Consider the following 22207-nt stretch of genomic DNA (forward strand, 5'->3'; position numbering starts at 1 on the left):
TTTAGATATTAAGAATATTTTATTATTAAGAATATTAAGAAATAAACGTCTCCATAGCAGAATCTAATTAAAGGCAATTGCTATAATTTATTTTCCAGGAGCTACACAATCGAATGGAAATCTTCCCATTTCATTACAGTTTTAGGAGCTTCGATCAATAAAAACACTACGTACTTACATACCTGTGTAGTCATGACCCTCACGGGTAATATAATAAATTTTGTAGATGACTATAGCAAACTGAAGGCAACCCTCTCTCATTCGATAATGTGCTTCATGACATAGGTACAGTGGCGTTTATGAACGCACATTTTTATGATGCGTAAGCCGGAACGCACGAGATGTGGAAAAAAGAATATAGTCTGTGACACGAGACCTTTTTACCGCCAAATATTTAAAACGTACAAATGTAATATAATTACTTAGAATTGTTTATGCCGCTACAATAATAAAATTTATATTGTTTCAACTGTGGTGTTAATTACATAAAACACGACTATGGCGAAATAAAGAAGGGACACTATATGAACTCCCTCAGTACCAAAGCCTGCAGTGTGCGAGTTTAGTTAGTGCGAGTTTTTTAACGTTTTCGATAGCGTAAAAGTTATCTCAAGTATGCAGTTGAAACAGCGCTCCTAGCGGCAAACGTAGGCAAACTTTCCAACAAAGGTGCCGACACACTTTCTAATGACTCCTCTTCACAATCGGCCATGATGGTCGATTATGGAAGCTCACGATAGTGTAGAGGGCATAAATGTGTGTGATCGGCCATCATCGCGTATGATCGTGCGCAATCGGCGCTGTGTCGGTAGATCAAAGGAATGATGGCCCATGATTGTGTGAGCGTCCACACCAATTGTCAATTGTGTGTCAATTGTGTCGACTACAAAACTATGGTTGCGTGGACCCCGTTTTGTTCCGATTGATAGCCACCACCCACCAACTTCTCTTCCTCCATCTTGTTTATCGTTATCGGTGGGCAGCGGCTTGGCTTTGCTCCTAGCATTGCTGAAGTCCATGGGCGACGGTAAACACTCACCATCAGGTGGGCCGTATGCTCGTATGTCTACAAGGGCAATAAAAAAAAAGTTTTCACGATTCTTTTTTCGCGCACATTAACTAATTGACTATGTGAGCTAACTAAAAATATTGCCGCAGCCGCGATCTCCTCGATTGCCATCATCGATACCTAGACGTCTTAACATACCAGTAGACAGTCAGTAAATGAACGTTCACGATTGTGTGCAAGGGCGGATCCAACTTTGGCGCCAGGAGGGCACATAGTCAAATTTAGATGCGTTCGTTCCCAAACGTTTGCCATTATACAAAGTTATTATATTAAATTAATTAAATATTGAAGGTATGTAGTTACATAAAATCTGTATGGTGACAAAATATATGTATAAATAAAATCATTAGGTATATTCAATCAGTGGTCCATCTAAGTCCTGGAACCAGCTTAGGGGGTGACCCCCATGACCCCCCCCCCTGGATCCGCCATTGATTGTGTGGAGAGTTGCCCGATCATGGCGGCGATGATGGACGATCATTTGTTGGCCCATCATGGCCGATTGTGAAGAGGAGCCATAACGTTGTGAACTTCGCTCCGTTTTTGACATCGAATTCGTCTGTAATCTGACGTCACAGAAAAAGCGTACCAAAATGACCGTGTTTAAATCGCCCCAAAATGAGAGTGATTTTATTAGAAAAATACGATGATGATTTGATGATTTGTATTACGGATGTAATATATTTATCTTTGGTAAAGTAATAACTAGTAAGTAGAATCGTTTTAAAAAAAAAACATGCATATTCCCTATTAGCCATTTTGTGTTTGATTATAGCAACTAAAACTTCTTTTATACAAACGAATGGAATTACTGCAAAACAATCAATAAAATGTAGCTTACAATTCACAATGAATATTTTAGTGATTTTTACATCACTCTAACATTAATATATTTTACATAAATTACATTTGAATATTACAAACTAACATTATTCCCGAACATTTCAGACATCAAGACAGCGTCTATGTAATATCAAATATGGTAGAATAACAGTTTCATCTTGCTAATAATAAATAAATAAAATAACATAGAATAAACTAAACTATATATCATGTCAATTATTGCCAATAGTGGCCTTTGTGCCCATATACACATAATCGCGTATATAAATACCGCCATCTACTGCTTTTCAGGGTATTATCAAAATAACCCTTCTATTCATATCTGTCATAAAATATTTATAACTACTGATACCATGCACCCCACGCTTTTTTTTACAATAAAATCATTTTTTCTTACACTATTTTTAATGCAAATTTATTAAAATTTATTTTCTATTTTTTAGTTGGATTTTCTATAAAAGCGTTTTTTTTTTAGTTTTTTTAAACTATAATATTATTTATTTAGATAAAAACAAAGTAAGTGTCTTCGACATAAAAATAAAGAAAATGTGTAAATTTATTAATTACTTTAAAAGCATTTCACGTTTACGAGTACTCTCTTCTATTTGTTTTATAGACGGAGAAAGCGGAATTTTACTGGCGTAACTCGATAATCCCAACTTTACACCAAAGCTATAAAACTATTTCAAAAGTTAGTACGATGAAAATACATACCGTATTTATAAGAATAGTTTAAAAAGTGATTTAGCCCAAAACTCAAGCTAGGACATTTCCGCTTTCTCCCGTCTCTTATAAAAATTATATTATTAATCCAAGCTATGTTTCTTTGAGTGTTGTACGTGATTCTTGAGACTTTGTACGCTTAACTTCTTCTTGCGGATCGCTTGTGACCTGGCGTGTCTCTTCCGAAACTCGGACTGGATCTCAGGAGCACGCCGGCGATGATCTGCCTGTTCCGCTGTAAAAGTCGCCTTATTATTAGATACCTTAAGATTCATTTCTCTATGACAACGAATTGTTAATGTATGTACTTAAAATAGAATTAAGAGGTACTAGTCTCAAATTTGCGATTATCTCGTGTTGAGAATGTGTTGAAGTTACAGAGCCCCCAGTGCGATTGGTACCTAAGCATCAATGTTAGGAAAATTATCATTTGCTGATTAATTGTTAGTGATTTGTGTTCAGATTTCTTTTTCCTAATTCCTTCTTCAATCCTCTATACACGCTATCTGTTTAGGCTTCATTTGAAACTGTGTGCCTCGATTAAAAAAAGCAAAAAAACAAAAAATGCCGATGCCGGCGCTGAAAACCTGAATTTGTGAAAATTGTCCATCAAGCTGCATTAGATTGTAGACGTAAATAAAATTCTAGTGGTAGGACGTCTTTTGAGTCCGCACGGGTAGGTACCACCACCCTACCTATTCCTGCCGTGAAGCAGTAATGCTTTTCGGTTTGAAGGGCGGGACAGCCGTTGTACTGTAAAAACTCAGACCTCAGAACTCATGTCTCGAAGTGGGGGCGGCATTTTCGCTGTAGATGTCGATGGGCTCCGGTAACCACTTAACACCAGGTGGGCCGTTAACTCGTCCACACATCTAAACTATAAAAAAAAGATTAGCTGAAGAGAAACAGTGAGAACACTACAGAAGAGTCACGATCCTCAACAACGAGAGAATGACGGAGAAGAAGAATAAATCAACTAACCACTTTTCAAAACGTTGATGTCTTCATCATCAACGACCCCCCTCATATTCCGAGTCAGCGCATCGATGGTTCCCAAAGACTCCTGGCTGGCTTTCAGCATTTCCTGGTATTGCTCCATAAACTCTTTATTTAAACGATCATCTTCTAAAGAACCAGTAAGCTTCTTTCTTATTGAGTATCCAAGAGATTTTGACAAAGGTATTTCTTCTAGGTCAGCTTTCGAATGACTTGAATGTATCACCTGGAAGAGTTCAGAAAGACATCAAGGTAATTGGTATACACTTTAGAAGATAAACTTATACGCAATGTCACAGTAAATGATAATATGAAAAGATTATTATGACATTAAAATTGTTGAGACAAATTAATAAAACCAATATTATTAATTTAAAAAGGTGGATACGACCTCAGGATCAAAGTGAGTGGCGGCATTTACGTTGAGATGTCTATAAGTACCCGTTAGTTAGCACTTAACACTATCACCTTAGTTTCTCGCCGAATCTTATTAGTGGGTCGCGATTCCGATCCGGTAGTAGATTCAGCAAAGCTCTGCTCTAGCTAGATGTAAGCAGTGTCTCAGGCTGGGCGCCCTGAGCTCAGATATATCCATTTATTCTATGTATATATTTTCTAGAATATTGTATTCCTAATAGTACACCGCAACATATCTGCTATATCTTTATCTTTTCCAGAATTTCTGTACATTAAACGGTTGTCTGGAAAATATCGCTTTTAGCGATAAAACTGACTATTGTACAAATGTATCGGCTCGTTGACTGTTTTCTAATGTTAATTGTGTTTTGGTGTGCAACTAAGTGTAGTCTCTCTCGCTTTCTCTCGTCCATCAGTTCGTTTAAACCAGAATTGCTCTACAGTCTTCTAATTGTTAAGTACGAAAAAAACTTAAAACTAAAATCTTGTCTAGTCATACAATACAACAGACTTCTTTCCCGAATTCACCTTAATTGAATTAATCATCGGTAACACATGCCTTGTATGAATTGACTTTTTAAAGCAATAGTTTCAACGTCACAAAACATGACGAAACGCCTGATGCTTTTTATGAGAAATCCGCAACGTACAATAATAAGTCTATTCTGATAAATTGTATTACTCTATTGCTTTTTATTGTTACGTATTTGGAAGAAACTTTAAAAATTATAACTAATTCGGGCATTTAGTAAATGTGTGCATAGCACAATGTTTGCACTCCCCTGGGAACACACTACAAAACTCAGAGAGGACCGAAGTCCGTTGATGTAAGATAAATGCCAAACTATCAATAATTCAATGACCTCGCGTTTCATACTTCAACTTGTTTTCTTTAAAGAGAATTCGGACAGTCAATAGAGTTATGTTCATTTAACAAAAACGTTGTAGAGTGAAATCAGAATATCTATGGACTATATCTAGGACACTACAAGACGCCTAAGACTTCTAAGAGAAGTGGGCAATAAATACTTTCAGCATAGCAGAAAAGGCCAAGACACTAAACTCTCCAACGAGACCCTGCTATTGATGAAACAGCGAAGGGAAACTGCAGATGCTGCTCCGTCAGATAGAAAAACTATAAACACTAAAATCAAAAAACTGATTAGGCGTGACCTTCGCCAATTCAACACAACAAAGATTAAAGAGGCAATAGAACAAAACAAAGGCACCAAAGTGTTTATACGGCAGCAACAACTAGGCCGAAGCCATCTGACGAAGCTCAAAACTGCCGATGGAAGAACTGTTAACTCAAGATCAGAAGTCCTCACTGAAGTGGAGAACTACTACCGTAGTCTCTATGCCTCACATGCTCCCAAACCCTTTGCCCACCCAGAGAATGATCACCGAGCCCCTTTAGTCCGCCACTATACGGAAGACATACCCGACGTCAGTATAGAGGAGATAAGGGCTACTTTGGAACAGCTTAGAAATAACAGAGCTACAGGGGATGACGGAATTAGTACAGAATTGTTGAAAGCAAGTGGTACACCAGTTCTCAACCAATTATGCACAACGTTCAACACCGTCATCCAAAAAACGACTACACCGGAAGCCTGGAGCAAGGGTACTGTTATTCTTTTCTTTAAGAAGGGAGACCGTGCTCTGCTCAAAAACTACAGGCCTATTTCACTTCTTAGCCATATTTATAAGCTGTTCTCGAGAGTCCTTACAAATCGCTTGGCCTCTAGACTTGACGAGTTCCAACCTCCGGAACAGGCTGGGTTTCGCAAAGGCTACAGTACGGTAGACCACATCCACACGCTGAGACAGGTTATTCAGAAGACTGAAGAATACAATCGTCCTCTGTGTCTCGCGTTTGTGGACTACGAAAAAGCCTTCGACTCCATCGAAACTTGGGCTGTTCTGGAATCCTTACAGCGATGCCTAGTCGATTATCGGTACGTTGAGGTGTTGAAGAGTTTATATAAAGCCGCCAAAATGACAGTCCAGATCCAAAACCAGCAGACAAACCCGATTGAGCTTCACAGAGGGGTGAGACAGGGTGACGTTATATCGCCGAAGCTGTTCACTGCTGCTCTAGAGGATGTCTTCAAGACTCTGGACTGGAGTAAACTGGGCATCAATGTCAATGGCGAGTATCATTCACACCTCCGATTTGCGGACGATATCGTTATAATGGCAGAGTCGCTGGAGGATCTCAGCTGTATGCTAGGTGAGCTCAATGCCGCGTCACGACGTGTTGGCCTGGGAATGAATCTGGACAAAACTAAGGTCATGTTCAACGACCATATCATTCCTGGACCGGTAATAGTCGAATCTGCGGTACTCGAAGTTGTGTCTGAATACACCTATCTAGGCCAAATTATTCAGCTGGGCAGGGCCAACTTTGAGAAGGAAGGTGATAGGCGCATACAGTTGGGCTGGGCTGCGTATGGAAAACTCCGTCACATCTTGAACTCAGCAATCCCGCAATGCTTAAAGACAAAAGTTTTCAACGCTTGTGTGCTGCCGGTCATGACATATGGCGCTGAAACGTGGACATTAACCGTAGGTTTGGTCCGTAAGCTCAAAGTCGCTCAGCGTGCTATGGAAAGGTGTATGCTCGGAGTTTCTTTGATGGATCGAGTCAGAAATGATGAAATTCGTCAAAGAACCAAAGTAACCGACATAGTCCTAAAGGTTAGCAAGCTGAAGTGGCAATGGGCCGGACATACGTGTCGCAGAACCGATGGCCGATGGAGCAGACGTGTTCTGGACTGGAGACCGCGTACCGGTAAACGCAGCGTTGGGCGTCCCCCTGCCCGTTGGACCGATGACTTGCGGCGATATGCTGGGAGAGATTGGATGCGGAAGGCGGAGGATCGTTCATTGTGGCGGACTATGGGAGAGGCCTACATCCAGCAGTGGAGAGACACAGGCTGATGATGATGATGACAAGACGCCTACAGGCATTCGAGATGTGGTGCTACCGTCGCATGTTACGCATTAGTTGGACGCAGAGGGTCAGGAACGAAACCGTGCTTCAACGCGTTCATATGTCCCGGAAAATGTTGCCTGCTATCAAAAAGCGCAAGATAGAGTATCTCGGCCACGTGCTCAGGAACGATCGATACATGCTGCTGCAGCTGATAATTATGGGCAAAGTGGACGGAAAGAGACGTGCTGGGCGAAGAAAAAAGTCATGGCTCCGGAATATCCGGAAGTGGACCGGTATTGCCTCCGTCGAACAGCTGTTCCGGCTGGCTGCAGACAGAAAGGAATACAGAAAGCTAACGGCCAACCTTCAGGATTGAAGAGGCACTGGAAGAAGAAGAAGAAGGAGCCCATAGACATCTACAAGGTAAATGCGCCACCCACCTTGAGATATAAGTTCTAAGGTCTCAGTATAGTTACAACGGCTGCCCCACTCTTCAAACCGAAACGCATTACTGCTTCACGGCAGAAATAAGCGGGGTGGTGGTACCTACCCGTGCGGACTAACAAGAGGTCCTACCACCAGTAAAATAAAATTCTTCTCCTAATCCTTTTTAACTACTAATTGTTACTGAAAACCATTATTTAAATCAATTATTTATACATTTTTTCGTGGTCTGCTATATACCTAATAATTTAAAGGTGAAAGAAAACGTAGGTAATCAATAATAATGTAATAACATTATCTTAAAATAGTTCTTCAGAAGTCAAAAATGAATTATTTTTATCTCGACATTCTTTAAGTTCATTCAATCGCTTGTCCTCTTCAATGTCGCGTCTAAATAACAACCAATTAAAATAAAATGAATATTAATAATTTGGAACATTATTTTATACTTTAATGATAACGTTACAGTTAGCGACAGGCAAGGAATTCTTTTAATTGTTGCCTTTATAGACAGACGAGCTTATGGCTGATCCGATGGTGAGTGACCATTCCTTATAGACCTCAGCAATGCCAAGGACATAGCCAAGTCGCTGCCTACCGGTAAGTACTCTCTGCAAGCTTCGTTTGAAGAAAGACACAACATGTCTATGACATCATCATCATCATCATCATAATCGGTTGCTCTTGGCAGAGCAGTCGTGGTCATGTGGAATTTTTGCTCATTAAAACCTTAACAGATGTTTTCCACAGTTTGCGAACCGAGGCCCGGCGCAGACACTCGTTAAGTGGGGTTTCAGTAAGGTCTTTCACCTGATCAGTCCAACGCATGGGGATGACATCATAGCGCTCGCGAAACACTATAGATGGGAGCTCATTCTAGAGCCGGATGGTACGCGGCAGAAAATATCTCTGGACTCGCACTGTCGATGAATGCAGTGGGTCCAAAAAGATAGTATGGATGATTTCTGCTCTGGTGGCGAGCGGTGTGATGGTAAAAAGGAGATCGAGGGATCATCTCAGAGACAATCCTCAGAGAACTCCCCATGGAAACGGTAAAACACACAGGTTCTCTCCTTCCCTCCGTAGATCCAGAGGTTCCAAGATTCCAGGACTCCAAAGATTTCGCTTTATTATTTTCATTTTTTTGAATCTTTACATTTCCTCTACCATTCAGATACATTTGATTCAATTTAAAAGTAAAATTAAAAAGAATGGACAACAAATGTGTCAAAAGTAAGGCTTTTATGTATGAAGAAATAACAGATCGTATTTTCGGCTTTTGTTAACCTAAATCATAGCTAAATGTTTACTTTACTGAGTAGTAACTGTATAAAGGTTGAATATAAACAAAATGTAGGTTAGGCGCCTCTTTCAAGCCGAAACGTATTGAACCTTGTGAGACCGCGCGAGTAGGTACCGCTCTGCTTATTTCTGTCACAAGATAGCCGGATGAGATAGTCGTTACAGAATTGATGCTCAGACCTCATTGTCTCAAGGTTAACAGTGGCATTCACGTGATGCACATTGGCTCCGGTAACCAGACCACTCGTCTAATGCAATTAAAAGAAAAATTGAAAAACTTAACCGTTAACGATTTCATTTACATTTTCACCGTATATACTGATGTGTATTACACAAAATTCATTCCCGATCCTGTGGACAGAATGGCAAGCAGTAGACGTCGCCCCAAACACGTCATCTCGGATCCTCCCGATCCACTAACGGTGCTTTTAGGTACCTCAAGCACCGGTCATAGTTCTCGTCGAACCCGTCGCTTGCGACGGAGGGCTCGACGAGTAAATTGACCCTCAGACACAGCCCACTGAGTTTCTCGCCGGATCTTCTCAGTGGGTCGCGTTTCGGATGCGGTGGTAGATTCTGCGAAGCACGGCTCTTGCTAGGGTTCGTGTTAGCAACGTCATCAGGTTTGAGCCCCGTGAGCTCATCTACTAGTTAAGGCGACGTTGATATAGGCTCTCAAGCTTAGGTAGGGAAAAAAAAACACAAAATAAATAGATAAAAATACCTTGATTGCTAATCCTAGCACCAATATCAGATTCAGCGTTAACATCACATCTAAAGTTCAGAAAACACGCTACAGGTAATTAAATCGACTCGACCGGGTTTTGTATTGGATTTTGAACGAATGATAAAGAAGAGCATTGTTGTCTAACGTAATGTTTAGAGACAATAGTGTTGTGATTTGATGACATTCGTGTTGGTAGTGTTTGTTTCAATGAGATCATGTCGATAGTCGTCTTTTTGTTCTGTTACGTTAGACAAACATATGATTTAGCCCGAACGAAAATTGCTTTATAAAATATTTATACCTTACTAGCTGACCCGGCAGACTTCGTAGTGCCTCAATCGATAAATAGAAGACCTAAACTTTATTTAATTCCGAAAATTTTCATATTTATCTGCCTTTTAAACCTTCTCTGGACTTCAACAAATAATTCAAGACCAAAATTAGCCAAATCGGTCCAGCCGTTCTCGAGTTTTAGCGAGACTAATGAACAGCAATTCATTTTTATATATATAGATAGATAGATAGATAAAGTTAAAATACATAACTAATGTAACAGTACTAAATATAACTAGTGTAACAGTACAGTTTGTAAAAATAAATCAATTTTATGGAAGATCATTTTTTTTCAATTAGGTTCACACTGGCACATTTGAATTATTTTAAAATAAGAAAATTTAAATGACAGTCATCGATTGAAATGACGATATTACGAGTGTTTTTTTTTTTAAAGAAAAATAAAAGATTTTGTTGTTAAAATAAAGTTCTACTAGATTTCGCCCTACCATCCCACATAATATGTATATAGTACTGCACGTAATGTAAGACGAAACAATTCAACCGACACAAGACAATGTTTCGCTTCCCATTGCTGTTTCACGAAATCTAAATGACCTTAAACGATTTTAAATGACGACATTGGGAGCAAAAGCATTATGCTTTTTGCCATGGAGCTCTCTTCGTTAAACTTAATTGATATAGCTGATGCAAGACAGTCCTCTCAAAGGAACTTGCTCAGCCTCAGATAAAACACCAGCTAAAGTCCTACTAGAATTGGAAGCATTTAAATTCACAGAACCCATCAATAAAAATCTTTGCAATGTATTTTTTTTTTATTGCTTAGATGGGTGGACGAGCTCACAGCCCACCTGGTGTTAAGTGGTTACTGGAGCCCTTAGACATCTACAATGTAAATGTGCCACCCACCTTGAGATATAAGTTCTAAGGTCTCAGTATAGTTACAACGGCTACCCCACCCTTCAAACCGAAATGCATTACTGCTTCACACCAGAAATAGACAGGGTGGTGGTACCTACCCGTGCGGACTCACAAGAGGTCCTACCACCAGTGATTACGCAAATTATAATTTTGCGGGTTTGATTTTTATTACACGATGTTATTCCTTCACCGTGGAAGTCAATCGTGAATATTTGTTAAGTACGTATTTCATTAGAAAAATTGGTACCCCCTGCGGGAATCGAACACCGGTGCATCGCTACATACGAATGCACCGGACGTCTTATCCTTTAGGCCACGAGGAGATCAAACAAAAAACAAATAATTATATATATATAAACTAGCGACCCGCCCTCGCTTCGCTTCGGAAACATTAAAACATACATGAAACCAAAAAAATAAAATAATTTTTTTTTTTAAAAAAGTAGCCTATGTTCATCAGGGACAATGTCGGCTTCTAATGGAAAAAGAATTTTTTAAATCGGTCCAGTAGTTTCGGAGCCTATTCGAAACAAACAAACAAACAAATCTTTCCTCTTTATAATATTAGTATAGATATAGATATAGATATAAAAGAAAAGAAATGTATGTGGAGCCGTGAAAATTTAACAGATTATAACAAATTAAATTTAACAGTTTAACATTAAAAATTAATAATTAACAGTAAATACGTTTGTAAAAGAATGCATCCAAACTCCATCTATGTATTTTGTGTTTTTGATCGACATTAAAATCTAGTATTTTATACAATTTTATTTAACATCTTGATATGGATTCTACCTTTAGAAGAAATCGCTGTATCCAGTAATTCACACATAAAGATAATGATGGCAACGAAAAAAGGTGCCCTTACAAGTTCATTGCTTGATAGATAATAAACTCAAATAATTATAACAAATAAAAATAAAAATGAATTTTAAGATTAACTACAGTGCATCAACCTAGTATCTTAAAACTTGAATTCGTATCGCATCGAATACTCTCATGATATTCGAAATATCAAATATTTTATTACAAAAGCTTACTGACAAAATTCAATTAAAAGAACTTAACGAAGATAATGAAAAATAGTATTAGAGAAGAGCATGTGCTTTCGAACTTATGAATATCTTTGGCTGACTAAAACACACCAACACGTGTTATGTGTTGAGGATTTTCCTCTCTGCAGTATCTCCAGACTGGGGCAGTTCTGAGAACTAGCTAATGCATGAGCTTTTGCACTCTTCAATTACGATACTTATCGGGACTCTTTAACATACCGGTTTATCGAATGTTTTCAGTGGTACTTTCGCATTACCTCTTGTGAGTCCGCACGAGTAGGTACCACCACCCCACCATTTCTGCCGTGAAGCAGTAATGCGTTTCGGTTTGAAGGGTGGGGCAGCCGTTGTAACTATACTGAGACCTTAGAACTAATATCTCAAGGTGGGTGGCGCATCTACATTGTAGATGTCTATGGGCTCCAGTAACCAATTAACACCAGGTGAGCCGTGGATTTTTTTTGCTTAGAGTTGATTAACACATTAATTTTCTTTCTTTAACGACTGCTAGAAACTCCTAAAGTCTAGGTAAAGTTGATAGTTTGTTATCCGCTTCCTCTTCGAAAACTGGACCGATTTCAAATTTACACTTGTTTTTGATTTAATTGCGTTTTTTTTTACTGATTTTATTTTTAAAATCGCTTGCTATCATAATTTGTGGTAAAAGTGGGCGAAACATTAATTAATTTATGAAAGAAATTTACCAATCCTGGGGTCATCGCAACGTCTGATAAGTAAGTAGGTACTAGACGTGTGTTTGTTTCGTCGAAGTTAATTTTGTTATTCAGAATTAATAAAACACGTCGTTCACGTCACGGAGAGTGCTTGAAAGAATTGTTCGAGACGATCTTATCATATTCTTTTTACCATTACTCTCGCCACCGGAGTAAAATTCATCTATATTTTTTAGGATTGAAGGATTACTGGTGGCCAGGAGGCCTTTGCAGTTTCACTAGGACAGAGCGGACAAAGGCTTAGCCAGGAGGGTTGGGATTTGCTAACAGCTACCCGAGCGCCTCTGAAGGAAACCTAACGGCTCAAGAGCACCTGCTTCGTGAATGAAGCTACAGGATCGGAATCGCGACCCGCTGAGAAGATTCGGTGAGAAACTCAGCGGCCTCATTCATACTATCTGGAACGGCTACGTTTATAGACAGTGTGCTTTCAGAAAAGTGCCTATGGAATCGGGCTATGTAACGAACTCCCCTTGACGGTACTTCCCGAGCGCTATGACATGTCCATCAAGCGAGGCTTGCGGAAGGTACCTCAAGGTACTCAGCGCTAGACCGCGACTTGGCTGTGTCTCTGGCCTTGCTGACGACAAGAGCAACGGTAACCACTCGCAAAAAAGAAGTCACATTTCCGAGGGATACAGAAATGCTTACGTCACTCTTTACTGCGTAACTGCCAGTCTTATAGCAACGGTTACCATGGTAACTGTTAATACGCGCAAGCGTTGCTATTACTTAAGCGATTTTTTTTTAAGAAATTTTATGACCCGGTAACTGAGACCTTAGCCATGTCTTATTTTAATTTATTATTCATATTTTTATGAAAAATGATATTATGGAGTGAAATGTAATGAAGATGATTAATTTGAGACATTAATCAACTGGGATGAAATTAAATGAAATGAAATGGGATGAAATATAATCTCAGTAAAATGGTGGTTATTTACTAAGATTATTTCAGTGGACTTTTTGGAGGATCCCGAGAAGTTACGTCCAGCGGCTTTGTTTCATTTTCCCACATTTATGCACTTTCACAGATATTAAACAGTTAATAAACCACCATTAATACACATTTAAACCTCATGAAACACTAAATAGACAAAATAAAACAAATCACACAACTTCACTCCTCGCGTTCCCGCCAAAAAGTCTTACTTAAGCGATGGTCATTAACAAGCATAGATAATAAATACCCTTAATATTTATAAAAAGTACATTCTAGATAGGATTTGCTTAAAATCTTTTATTTATTGATGGTTAGTGAACGCCACGAAAGGAGTACGATAAAGTCTATCGGACGAATAGCTTTTGTAATCTGAGTTATGCATTTGTTAGTTAGTTTTAAATGCATGATCAATTTCATTGTCCAAGGAGAAGGCAAGGGAATATCTTAATATATTGAGTTTGAGATAGCATGTATAAATTTAGATAACCGCGCGGCAAACGAAGGGAGACTGTTCTAACTCCATACAAATTTGAGATAACCTTTACGCGATCAAGAACGTTAAAAAACTCGCACTAAACACACTGTTACGGGAAACGTGAATAGGTTCACAAATAATTAAAGCTGCTTTTGAATCTTGCCGGTAGCTACGTAAACTATTAAGTAAGTATTCGAATGATCGGAAATAAATGTAATGATAACAAAATAAATACGTACTATATTTGAGTCGACTATTATCTGCAATCGGACTTTTGGAAAATTATTGGTAAATCAGAAAAACGAATTATTGACTTTGTATTCCATTGGCAGTCACAAAACTCTTCGGAACGACATCTTAGATAAATAACAGGTTAACTATTAACCTTTATTTAATGCAGGTTTTGAACCGTATTCTTTGAAGGAGACGATTATATTCAAATCAATCTGTATTGACATATCAATAACATTTTTTTGTCCAAATTCACAGATTGCCACCTTTGATAATAGACGACTCATTTATGCCTTCCGCACAAAAAAAAATATTTCACACAGAATACTGTCACCGACCAGAAATCAAGCGCGGTTAACGTTCAGAACAATGTCGTATGTAACTTCTGAAATATCAAAAATATCTTAGTTAAGTTTCAAATAATATTAGAGACGCGGACGGCACGAGCAATCAAACCAGCAACTGATAACGTTTGACATTAGGTCAGCTGTTAATAGCTCTGTTATTATCTGGACCAGTTACACAGTGACATAACACATAATTGAATACCAGATTGAACCGGTTACTATTTACAGACGAAAATAATGTTGATAACAATAGACCAATAAGTAGACGTGTATGTTGTGAAAGCGACTATCGTTTTATGAAGAAACTTCGGAAAGTTCCTTTCATTTCACTTAATATTTCGTTTAATATTTCTAGTGCAATGAACTTAAAAAAAAAACTTACACGTCAGCTACGTCTTTCATTAATGTAATTGGTTGATATTCTAAACAATTCGAATGCACATTATTTCGATACTGAGAATTAAGAAATGTCTTTTATAATAACAACTACATTAATCAACGACTGCATGAACTATTACTGATTTACTTTTAATGCTTTGTTTTATTTCTTATTTTTATTGGAAACACTTATGACCGATTATTGTAATTACATAAGTACCTACCTATTAAGAACTAGCATAGTGATTGAAACAAATTACTTCAATAACTTGCCTTATTTGTAACAATGGTTTAATTCGTTTTTAAATTCCATATCGTTTGGTGTATTCCAATTTATTTTGTGATGCGGTCACATCTGCTACTACGTGAGCTGGTATTGAGTGGTTACGCATGCCATAGACATTAAACGATTCCCGCCATTTACTTTTTTAACGCTGTTAATAATTTCACTCGGTATTTTACATTATTTAAGAATTTATTTATTTCATGCTACACACATTGTGTTTGTGAAAAATGACATATTAATTGGATACACATTAATAGAAAAACAACAACAACTAACAGCGCAAACAAAAAAGATAATAGGTATAGATATATCTATGAAGAAACGCGCGCGAAGAAAGCGCCTTCTTTGATCGTTTTTAGCTGTCTTGTTTAACTGACGTTGGCTGTGAACATACTGTATAGTTTTTTTTTATATTTTCATAGTTGCCAGTATCAAAATTCACTTGTAAATTGACGTAGCTCATAAATCAGCTTTTTACGTTCCGTAAAGGAATAAAAACGGTTATTAGGGTACACTCCGACAATAGTTTGTAGACTGGCAGTAGTCTGTAGTCTGTAGGAAGGATTATTTTAAGCAGAAGTTGTAATAAAAATGTCGATTCTAGAAATTTGAGAAAAAATCATCAAATACTCGAATTTTTCGTATGTAGATGATCTACAAACTAGGCGTAGAGATTTCTATAGTACTACAGTTTTGTTTACAGTCGATTTGCTTAAATTTCGCGAAGACGGCGCACCAATTATATCGAAGTTTATCTTTTCTTGACCCCGCAAGCTGTACTATATTATAGAATGTTCAGAACATAACCGATTATAACCGGTGACAAAGTTGTTCATCACGAAAACAACATTCAAGCGAATTGTAATCATTTTATTTGTTTTTGCGAACTGTTTATGCATGTTGTTTAGTTGTTGATACCAATAATGATGATAAAACTTAACGAGTTAACATTATTTTCGCGCCAAACAAATTTAAAATATTAACGTTTAATCTTCGATCAATAATAGTCGTTTAATACGTACAAATATCAACTTTTGTGGTAATTTTCAAGTAATAATTTTTATTATTATTTGAAAAAAATTCATAATGAGTAACGATATGCACCTAGGCGATGGGGTAATGTAAAGCCGCCATCGTAACACATCTGAACACATCTGAAAGATATCTTGACAGATACCCCGGATCTACTCTGAGTGAATGGCCCCTATGAAATCGTCGTGGCCTAAAGGATAAGACGTCCGGTGCATTCGTATCTAGCGATGCACCAGTTTTCAAATCCCGCAGACCAGTACCAATTTTTCTAATGAAATACGTGCTTAACAAATGTTCACGATTGATTTCGACGGTGAAAGATTAACACCGTGTAATAAAAATCAAACCCGCAAAATTATAATTGGCGTAATTACTGGTGGTAGGACGTCTTGTGAGTTGCACGGGTAGGTACCACCACCGTGCCTATTTCTGCCGTGAAACAGTACCTAATGCATTTCGGTTTGAAGGGCGGGACAGCCGTTGTACTATAATGAGACTTTAGAACTCATATCCGAAGGTGGGTGATGGCATTTACGTTATAGATTTCTATGGGCTTCGGTAACCACTAAATACCAGGTGAGCTCGTCCGCCCTTCTAAGCAAAAAACAAAAAAAAAACATAATTTGCCCAATTGGAGGACTTTGTTTTTTCACTTGCAAGACTGCATTCTCTAAATTAACGTATATTGCGATAACGCGCAATTCTGGAAAATATAATAAAGCTTTAGGGCGAGAAAAAACTCTTTGCTTTTAAATAATAGAACTAATCAAGAAAACATTAAACGCACCTTTTATTCAGTACTTTGTCGCGTTTTTTTATAAACTATTAAAAATATATATCAACTGCATCCACACTTGCTTTGAGTAATATATAGTTAATAATGTTGTGATGTAATTGTTGTCATACGAAATTAAGTAATTAATGAAATATTCAACGATAACGATTTGCAGTTAATTAATGTTCAGTCTTAATGTATCATTATTTGTTAATTGCTCGATATTACACAAACAAGAAATTCGAAAATCGCTAAATAATTAATTGTTAAAATATTTTATCAAAGCAATCGAAGCTTACGATCTATACATTCTTCTTCTTCCTATTCGTACACCCTTGACAGAGTGGTCGTGGTCATGCATCAGTCGGATCCTGCGATACCGATGCTCTCGCGATGCGACGCCATGTAGCACGAGGTTTCGCAGAGTGAGAGCAATCATTTATGTTGGAGTGAGTCACAGATTTTATACATACTTACACAGAATCGTCTTAAATTATTTATACAGTAGTAGATAGTCTATAACTGTAATATTTCTATTGCTCAACTTTTCTTCAGGTCTTAACTGCCCACCAATTGTCCTTACATTAAAATTCAAAACAACGGTTTTGTTAAAACTAACCACGATAACTGTCAAATGCCACTGTCAAAATCAGCTGTATTTGTGTTTACTGTTCAGTTTATTTGTGTTTATCAGGTTAGTAATTAATGTAAGTATTAGGATTAAGACATAATGCAGAATAAGTTTTTTTTAAAATTGTCAGTTGTAGTATGTGGAACACGGTAAGCTACATTTGAAAATTAAAATACGACTTCTTATCATGTAACATACGATTGGGGATTCAAGGTCAGGTGAAGCTTTAAATAAGAATGTTTCGATGGATTCATGTTAGTTCAATCGCGCTCGACTAGGCGCGAAGTGGCTTCTTCGTCGATTCACCTACAAAGCGAATAAAAATTTCTTAAAAGCCAAAGAAACATGCCGCCAGTATCATTGACTGATCATGTAAGTTTTATTCTTTAATTCGATAAATATCTATTTATTCCTTTGTCTTTTGCGTCATTTAGGACCTATTTCTGTTATTGGAACTATAGAATCCTAAAAAGGTACACTATTTTTGCATAAGTATAGTAATAGTTTGTTTTTTTTTTTTTTTTTTTATGATTGAAAAATTACCGGTGGCCCGGAGGCCTTTCCAGCTTCACCAGGACAGGTGGAATAGTTTGTTGAATATGAGGATAATTATTTTTTTTATAATACAGTATTAAACCCCTTTTTTGTAACATAGAATAAGTAAGGTAAAATGTTAATAACATACACTAGAAATGTCAATTATTAATTTTATTTTTTTATACAATAAATACAATCTTCCCTAATTACTTCTAGGCACCAAAAAAAAGCCTAAGAGTTGCCATTATTGGCCAAAGTACATTTGCAGCTGAAGTTTTCAAACTCATCCAAAGAGACGGTCATGAAGTTGTGGGTGTCTTCACAATTCCTGACAAAGGCAACAGGGAGGACCCTTTAGGTAAGTTAATTGATCAAATATACTTTTTAGAATAGCTTAGAATGTAAAGGCCCTCTCAATTAAAAGTGTTAAGCAATCTTCAGAATTAAAGAAACTGTTGGATTGTTAGTTCCTCATATTTTGAAATCTTGTAGGTATCATCCACCCACACATGTTATCAGTGAATTTCTATATTTTCCTAATTTTGATGGGTGGTTCTGTGGTTCAGAAGTATGTAATTTTTATCAAACGAAATTGGTATAGTTGATTAAAATTTTATTAATATTGATGATGTGTGCTAAAATAGTTTCAATTTGAAAGCAGCAACAAAAATATTCAAATAAATTTTCCGCCTTGCAACCCTGCAACTGACTTTTTCTATTTACTTAATATTTATTGTATATTGTTTATGTCAGAGTTGTATTTCCAACATAAAAAAATATAGGAAATTAAACTAATACTCATACAACTCATCATTGGGCTAGCCAAGATTGTATTCTGGAGAAAGGGTCACAGGGCAAATTCATTTATGAACAATTTTGGACCATTAGAATGTAATATTTTTACTGGTGGTAGGGTAACTTATGAGCCCATACAGGCAAATGACGTGAAGCCGTAATTTTGGTTTGAAGGGCGGAGCAGCCGTTGTACTGTAAAAACTGATACTTAGAACTCATGTCTCAAGATGAGTTACGGCATTTACGTTGTTGATGTCTAAGGGCTCCGGTAATCATTTAACACCATGTGAGCCGTCTTTTGTGAAATTCGATAGAATACTTCAGATACTTTGAGATCGTTTTTTTTCTCTAGTCATGAGGCACTAGGTTCTCTGGAAGAAAGAACGCGCTTACTGGCAACATCGATTTGTAAATAATCTTTGATATTTCAGCTACTATTGCCGCACAGAATGGCAAACCAGTTTACAAATACAAGTCTTGGCGTATTAAAGGACAAGTCATCCCTGAAGTACTTGAGCAGTACAAATCGGTAAGTTTTTTTTTTTTTATTTAAATTCACCACACTTACGTGGACAATATTAATGCTTGAAAGATCTTGATGTTTCTCTCGCACATAAAGCAATATTTTTTTTTTTTAATTTATCGGCATTTCTCAAGAAATCTTAGTTTTTCTAAAAGAAAAAAATGTGTGCGTGTACTAGTGTACACACGTAAGAAGTGAAACTTCTTTATGGCCTTATTTTTCGAAAAATGATCTACATGCAACTTTCTAGAAATTGGTTAAATAAAGTTAAATTAGATAAAGTTTAAACAAAAGGATTTTATTATCATAGACATGAATACAAAAAAGTTAAATTAGATAAAGTTTAAACAAAAGGATTTTATTATCATAGACATGAATACAAAAAAGATGGCGCGTAACGGAAAAATGTGACGCGTAACCGAAAAATGTGACGGTAAATTTTTTTCCAACGCCGATAAAGAAGTTTCACTTCAAAAATAAACGCATGACGTTCCCACCGTAACTGCTCTGTCGAATTTGGATGAGCTTAGATAATTAAAACAAAACAAAAAAACTTAAAAAATAAAGATAGTTTAAAACAGCTACAAAATTTATAATTTTGTAGCTGTTTTAAATTATATAAAATGTTTAATAATAAAAATTACACAATATACACGCGTGTAAACTCGCTTCCGTCTTTGTGTTCTTATCTTTGTTTTTTTTTCATCTAAAGTCCCAGAAACGTAACATGCCCACAGATCATGCTAATGAACGGCCTAAAACTTCCTAGTTACCGCATTGCTCTTGTGAACTTTTATCATCGCGCCCCAGTTCTGATTGACATTATTTTGATACAATATTTTTTGGCCAAGATTTACATTTACAAAGAGCCTAAACAGGCAAGCAGGTGGCTTCAACACTATCATCGCCCATCGGTGCAAGCGTTCGCGATTCGAATTTACCTTCTACCTCCAGATTTAAAAGGTAGTAACTACTACATTATTCCAATGGCCTTTTGATTTAGACCCGATGATTCAAGATAACATGGAGTCTGCGAACTGCTTATCATAGTACGTAGTAGATACAGTAGATACATGGGTACGACGGCCCGTTGATTTCATCGTCATCAGCTTAACAAAATTCACTGCAGGACATAGGCTTCTGCCAAGATTCGTCACAATGACCAATCCTGCAATGTCCAAATCTAGCGAATTCCCGCTAAATTCACCAAGTTGTCGATCCATCCGTTACGCGGTCGCCACTTGAGTCCTTTTTAGCTACGTCAGCGACCGTCTGCTCTATGAAAACGAACGCTTTTGACTAACAGGTGTTGCCATACCACTCAAACATAACGTACGTCAGTGAGACGTGGTCGTTCATAACAATATTTATTAGAAGGCTGAATGTCGCCCGAAGGGTAAAGAACCAGATACCAAGCCGTGCACGGATTTTAAAGTCGGATTTTACAATTAATCGCAACACCTAACGAAAATCAAAATATTCTTCCAAGTAGGGCTTGAAAAAAAAACCACAAAACGGAAATCGGGTCCTTATAGATTTTTCGGCAAACTGTATGCGTTGTCGAGTTTTTATATATAATTATATATCACTACATAGTATGAAAGAAAGTCGCTTTCTCTGTCCCTATATTCCTATGTATGCTTAAATCTTTGAAACTACGCAACGGATTGTGATGCAGTTTTTTTTAATAGATAGAGTGATTGAAGAGGAAGGTTTATATGTATAATAACATCCATTAAATAGTGGAGAAATCAATAATAAATTACGTTTCCGAAGCGAAGCGAGGGCGGGTCGCTAGTATTTAAATATAACATAAATATAAATATATAAATAAATATCATAAATATCTTAGTCGAACAACCGACAAACCGTTGGCAAACCTAGTGCAGGACGCCCTCAGGCCCGATAGAGTGACGATCTATGCGGGATAGCTGGTAAGAGCTGGATGACAGAAGCCGGTAATCATACTCAGTGGTGTGCAAATGCCTAGGTATATCCAGCAGTGTACTCCTATAAGCTGATGATGATGATAATAAATATTTGCACTAATCTATGACAAAAAAAGAGCCTTTAAATTCCTTCTAATAAAATACAAATGTCTAAATAAATGTTAAAGTATTGTTAGGATACACGCGTCACTATATCTGTTACAATTAAATGTTCGATAACCTTTGTTCGATCTGTCACCGTAACAAAAAAAAAACATACAACTCAAAGTCATTCGTATCATTTTTGTATAAACAACTGGTATTCGCAATATTGATGACGTAGTTAAAAAAAACCAGATTTAACAGCTTATACGTATGTACATAGATACGTCTAGGTCTTATATTAAAAAAAAAAAAAAAGTCTTATATTATCTGAGAACTTTATATTTTAAGATTACTTTAAAAAAAATTGTCTGATACCACATCGTTACGTTTTTTTTTTATTCTAAAGGTGAAAGACTATTTTGGTCTAAGTGACATTTTTACAATTTTACAGGAGAGCCATTTAAAGTTTAAAATTTCGAACAAATATCATAACAAAAAAAAAAAACTTCTTCAGTTATTTGAGTGGAGTAAACTTAATTGAAGTTCAATTAAAAACATCGATCGAACTGTTGATGCTAATACCAAATAAAACGTACTTTTTAATTACAAAGATAAATGTCGCTTAAACCAAATAGCATTTCATCGATATAATATGTTTATATATCGACGCTTGAAAGGCAAACGTGACAAAGCGACAATAACTGCTTTATACATAAATGATAGGCAATAACCATATTCGATGCGCAAAAACAAAA

The 22207-nt window shown here is 37.0% G+C and overlaps 3 protein-coding genes across 9 annotated transcripts in view; 2 read left to right on the forward strand and 1 right to left on the reverse strand.

Moving 5' to 3' along the window:
• LOC101740418 (uncharacterized) lies at positions 1 to 19906 on the reverse strand. 6 transcript variants are annotated; one of them, XR_009975172.1, is made up of 3 exons: positions 19465 to 19906; positions 3617 to 3857; positions 1 to 2870 (listed from the first exon to the last, which is right to left on the reverse strand). XR_009975172.1 is itself a non-coding variant. In XM_062672979.1 (3 exons), the coding sequence occupies exons 1-3, from the start codon at positions 12449 to 12451 to the stop codon at positions 2719 to 2721; spliced, it is 408 nt and encodes a 135-aa protein (XP_062528963.1). In that variant the 5' UTR covers positions 12452 to 12562; the 3' UTR covers positions 1 to 2718. The 6 variants fall into 6 exon arrangements, 2 of the variants coding, with proteins under 2 accessions (XP_062528963.1, XP_004928911.1); XR_009975170.1 differs by lacking the exon at positions 19465 to 19906 and adding an exon at positions 16946 to 17044; XR_009975173.1 differs by lacking the exon at positions 19465 to 19906 and adding an exon at positions 14845 to 14868.
• Positions 1 to 22207, forward strand: part of LOC101746922 (NADH dehydrogenase [ubiquinone] 1 alpha subcomplex subunit 7) — a 364870-nt gene that overhangs the window by 319336 nt on the left and 23327 nt on the right. The window lies entirely within an intron of this gene.
• The window catches only part of LOC101747054 (cytosolic 10-formyltetrahydrofolate dehydrogenase), a 25461-nt gene continuing 20837 nt past the window's right edge, over positions 17584 to 22207 (forward strand). The window contains exons 1-4 of one of the 2 annotated variants that reach the window (XM_038016376.2): positions 17584 to 17640; positions 17778 to 17936; positions 18318 to 18459; positions 19328 to 19425. In XM_038016376.2, the coding sequence (XP_037872304.1) occupies positions 17910 to 17936; positions 18318 to 18459; positions 19328 to 19425 (267 nt within the window). In that variant the 5' untranslated portion in view covers positions 17584 to 17640; positions 17778 to 17909. Of the gene's footprint in view, positions 17641 to 17694; positions 17937 to 18317; positions 18460 to 19327; positions 19426 to 22207 lie in introns of both variants that reach the window. The other variant, XM_062672950.1, reaches the window with a different exon arrangement.

Source organism: Bombyx mori, chromosome 16 (genome assembly GCF_030269925.1).
Source record: "Bombyx mori chromosome 16, ASM3026992v2".
Taxonomy (NCBI): Eukaryota; Metazoa; Arthropoda; class Insecta; order Lepidoptera; family Bombycidae; genus Bombyx; species Bombyx mori.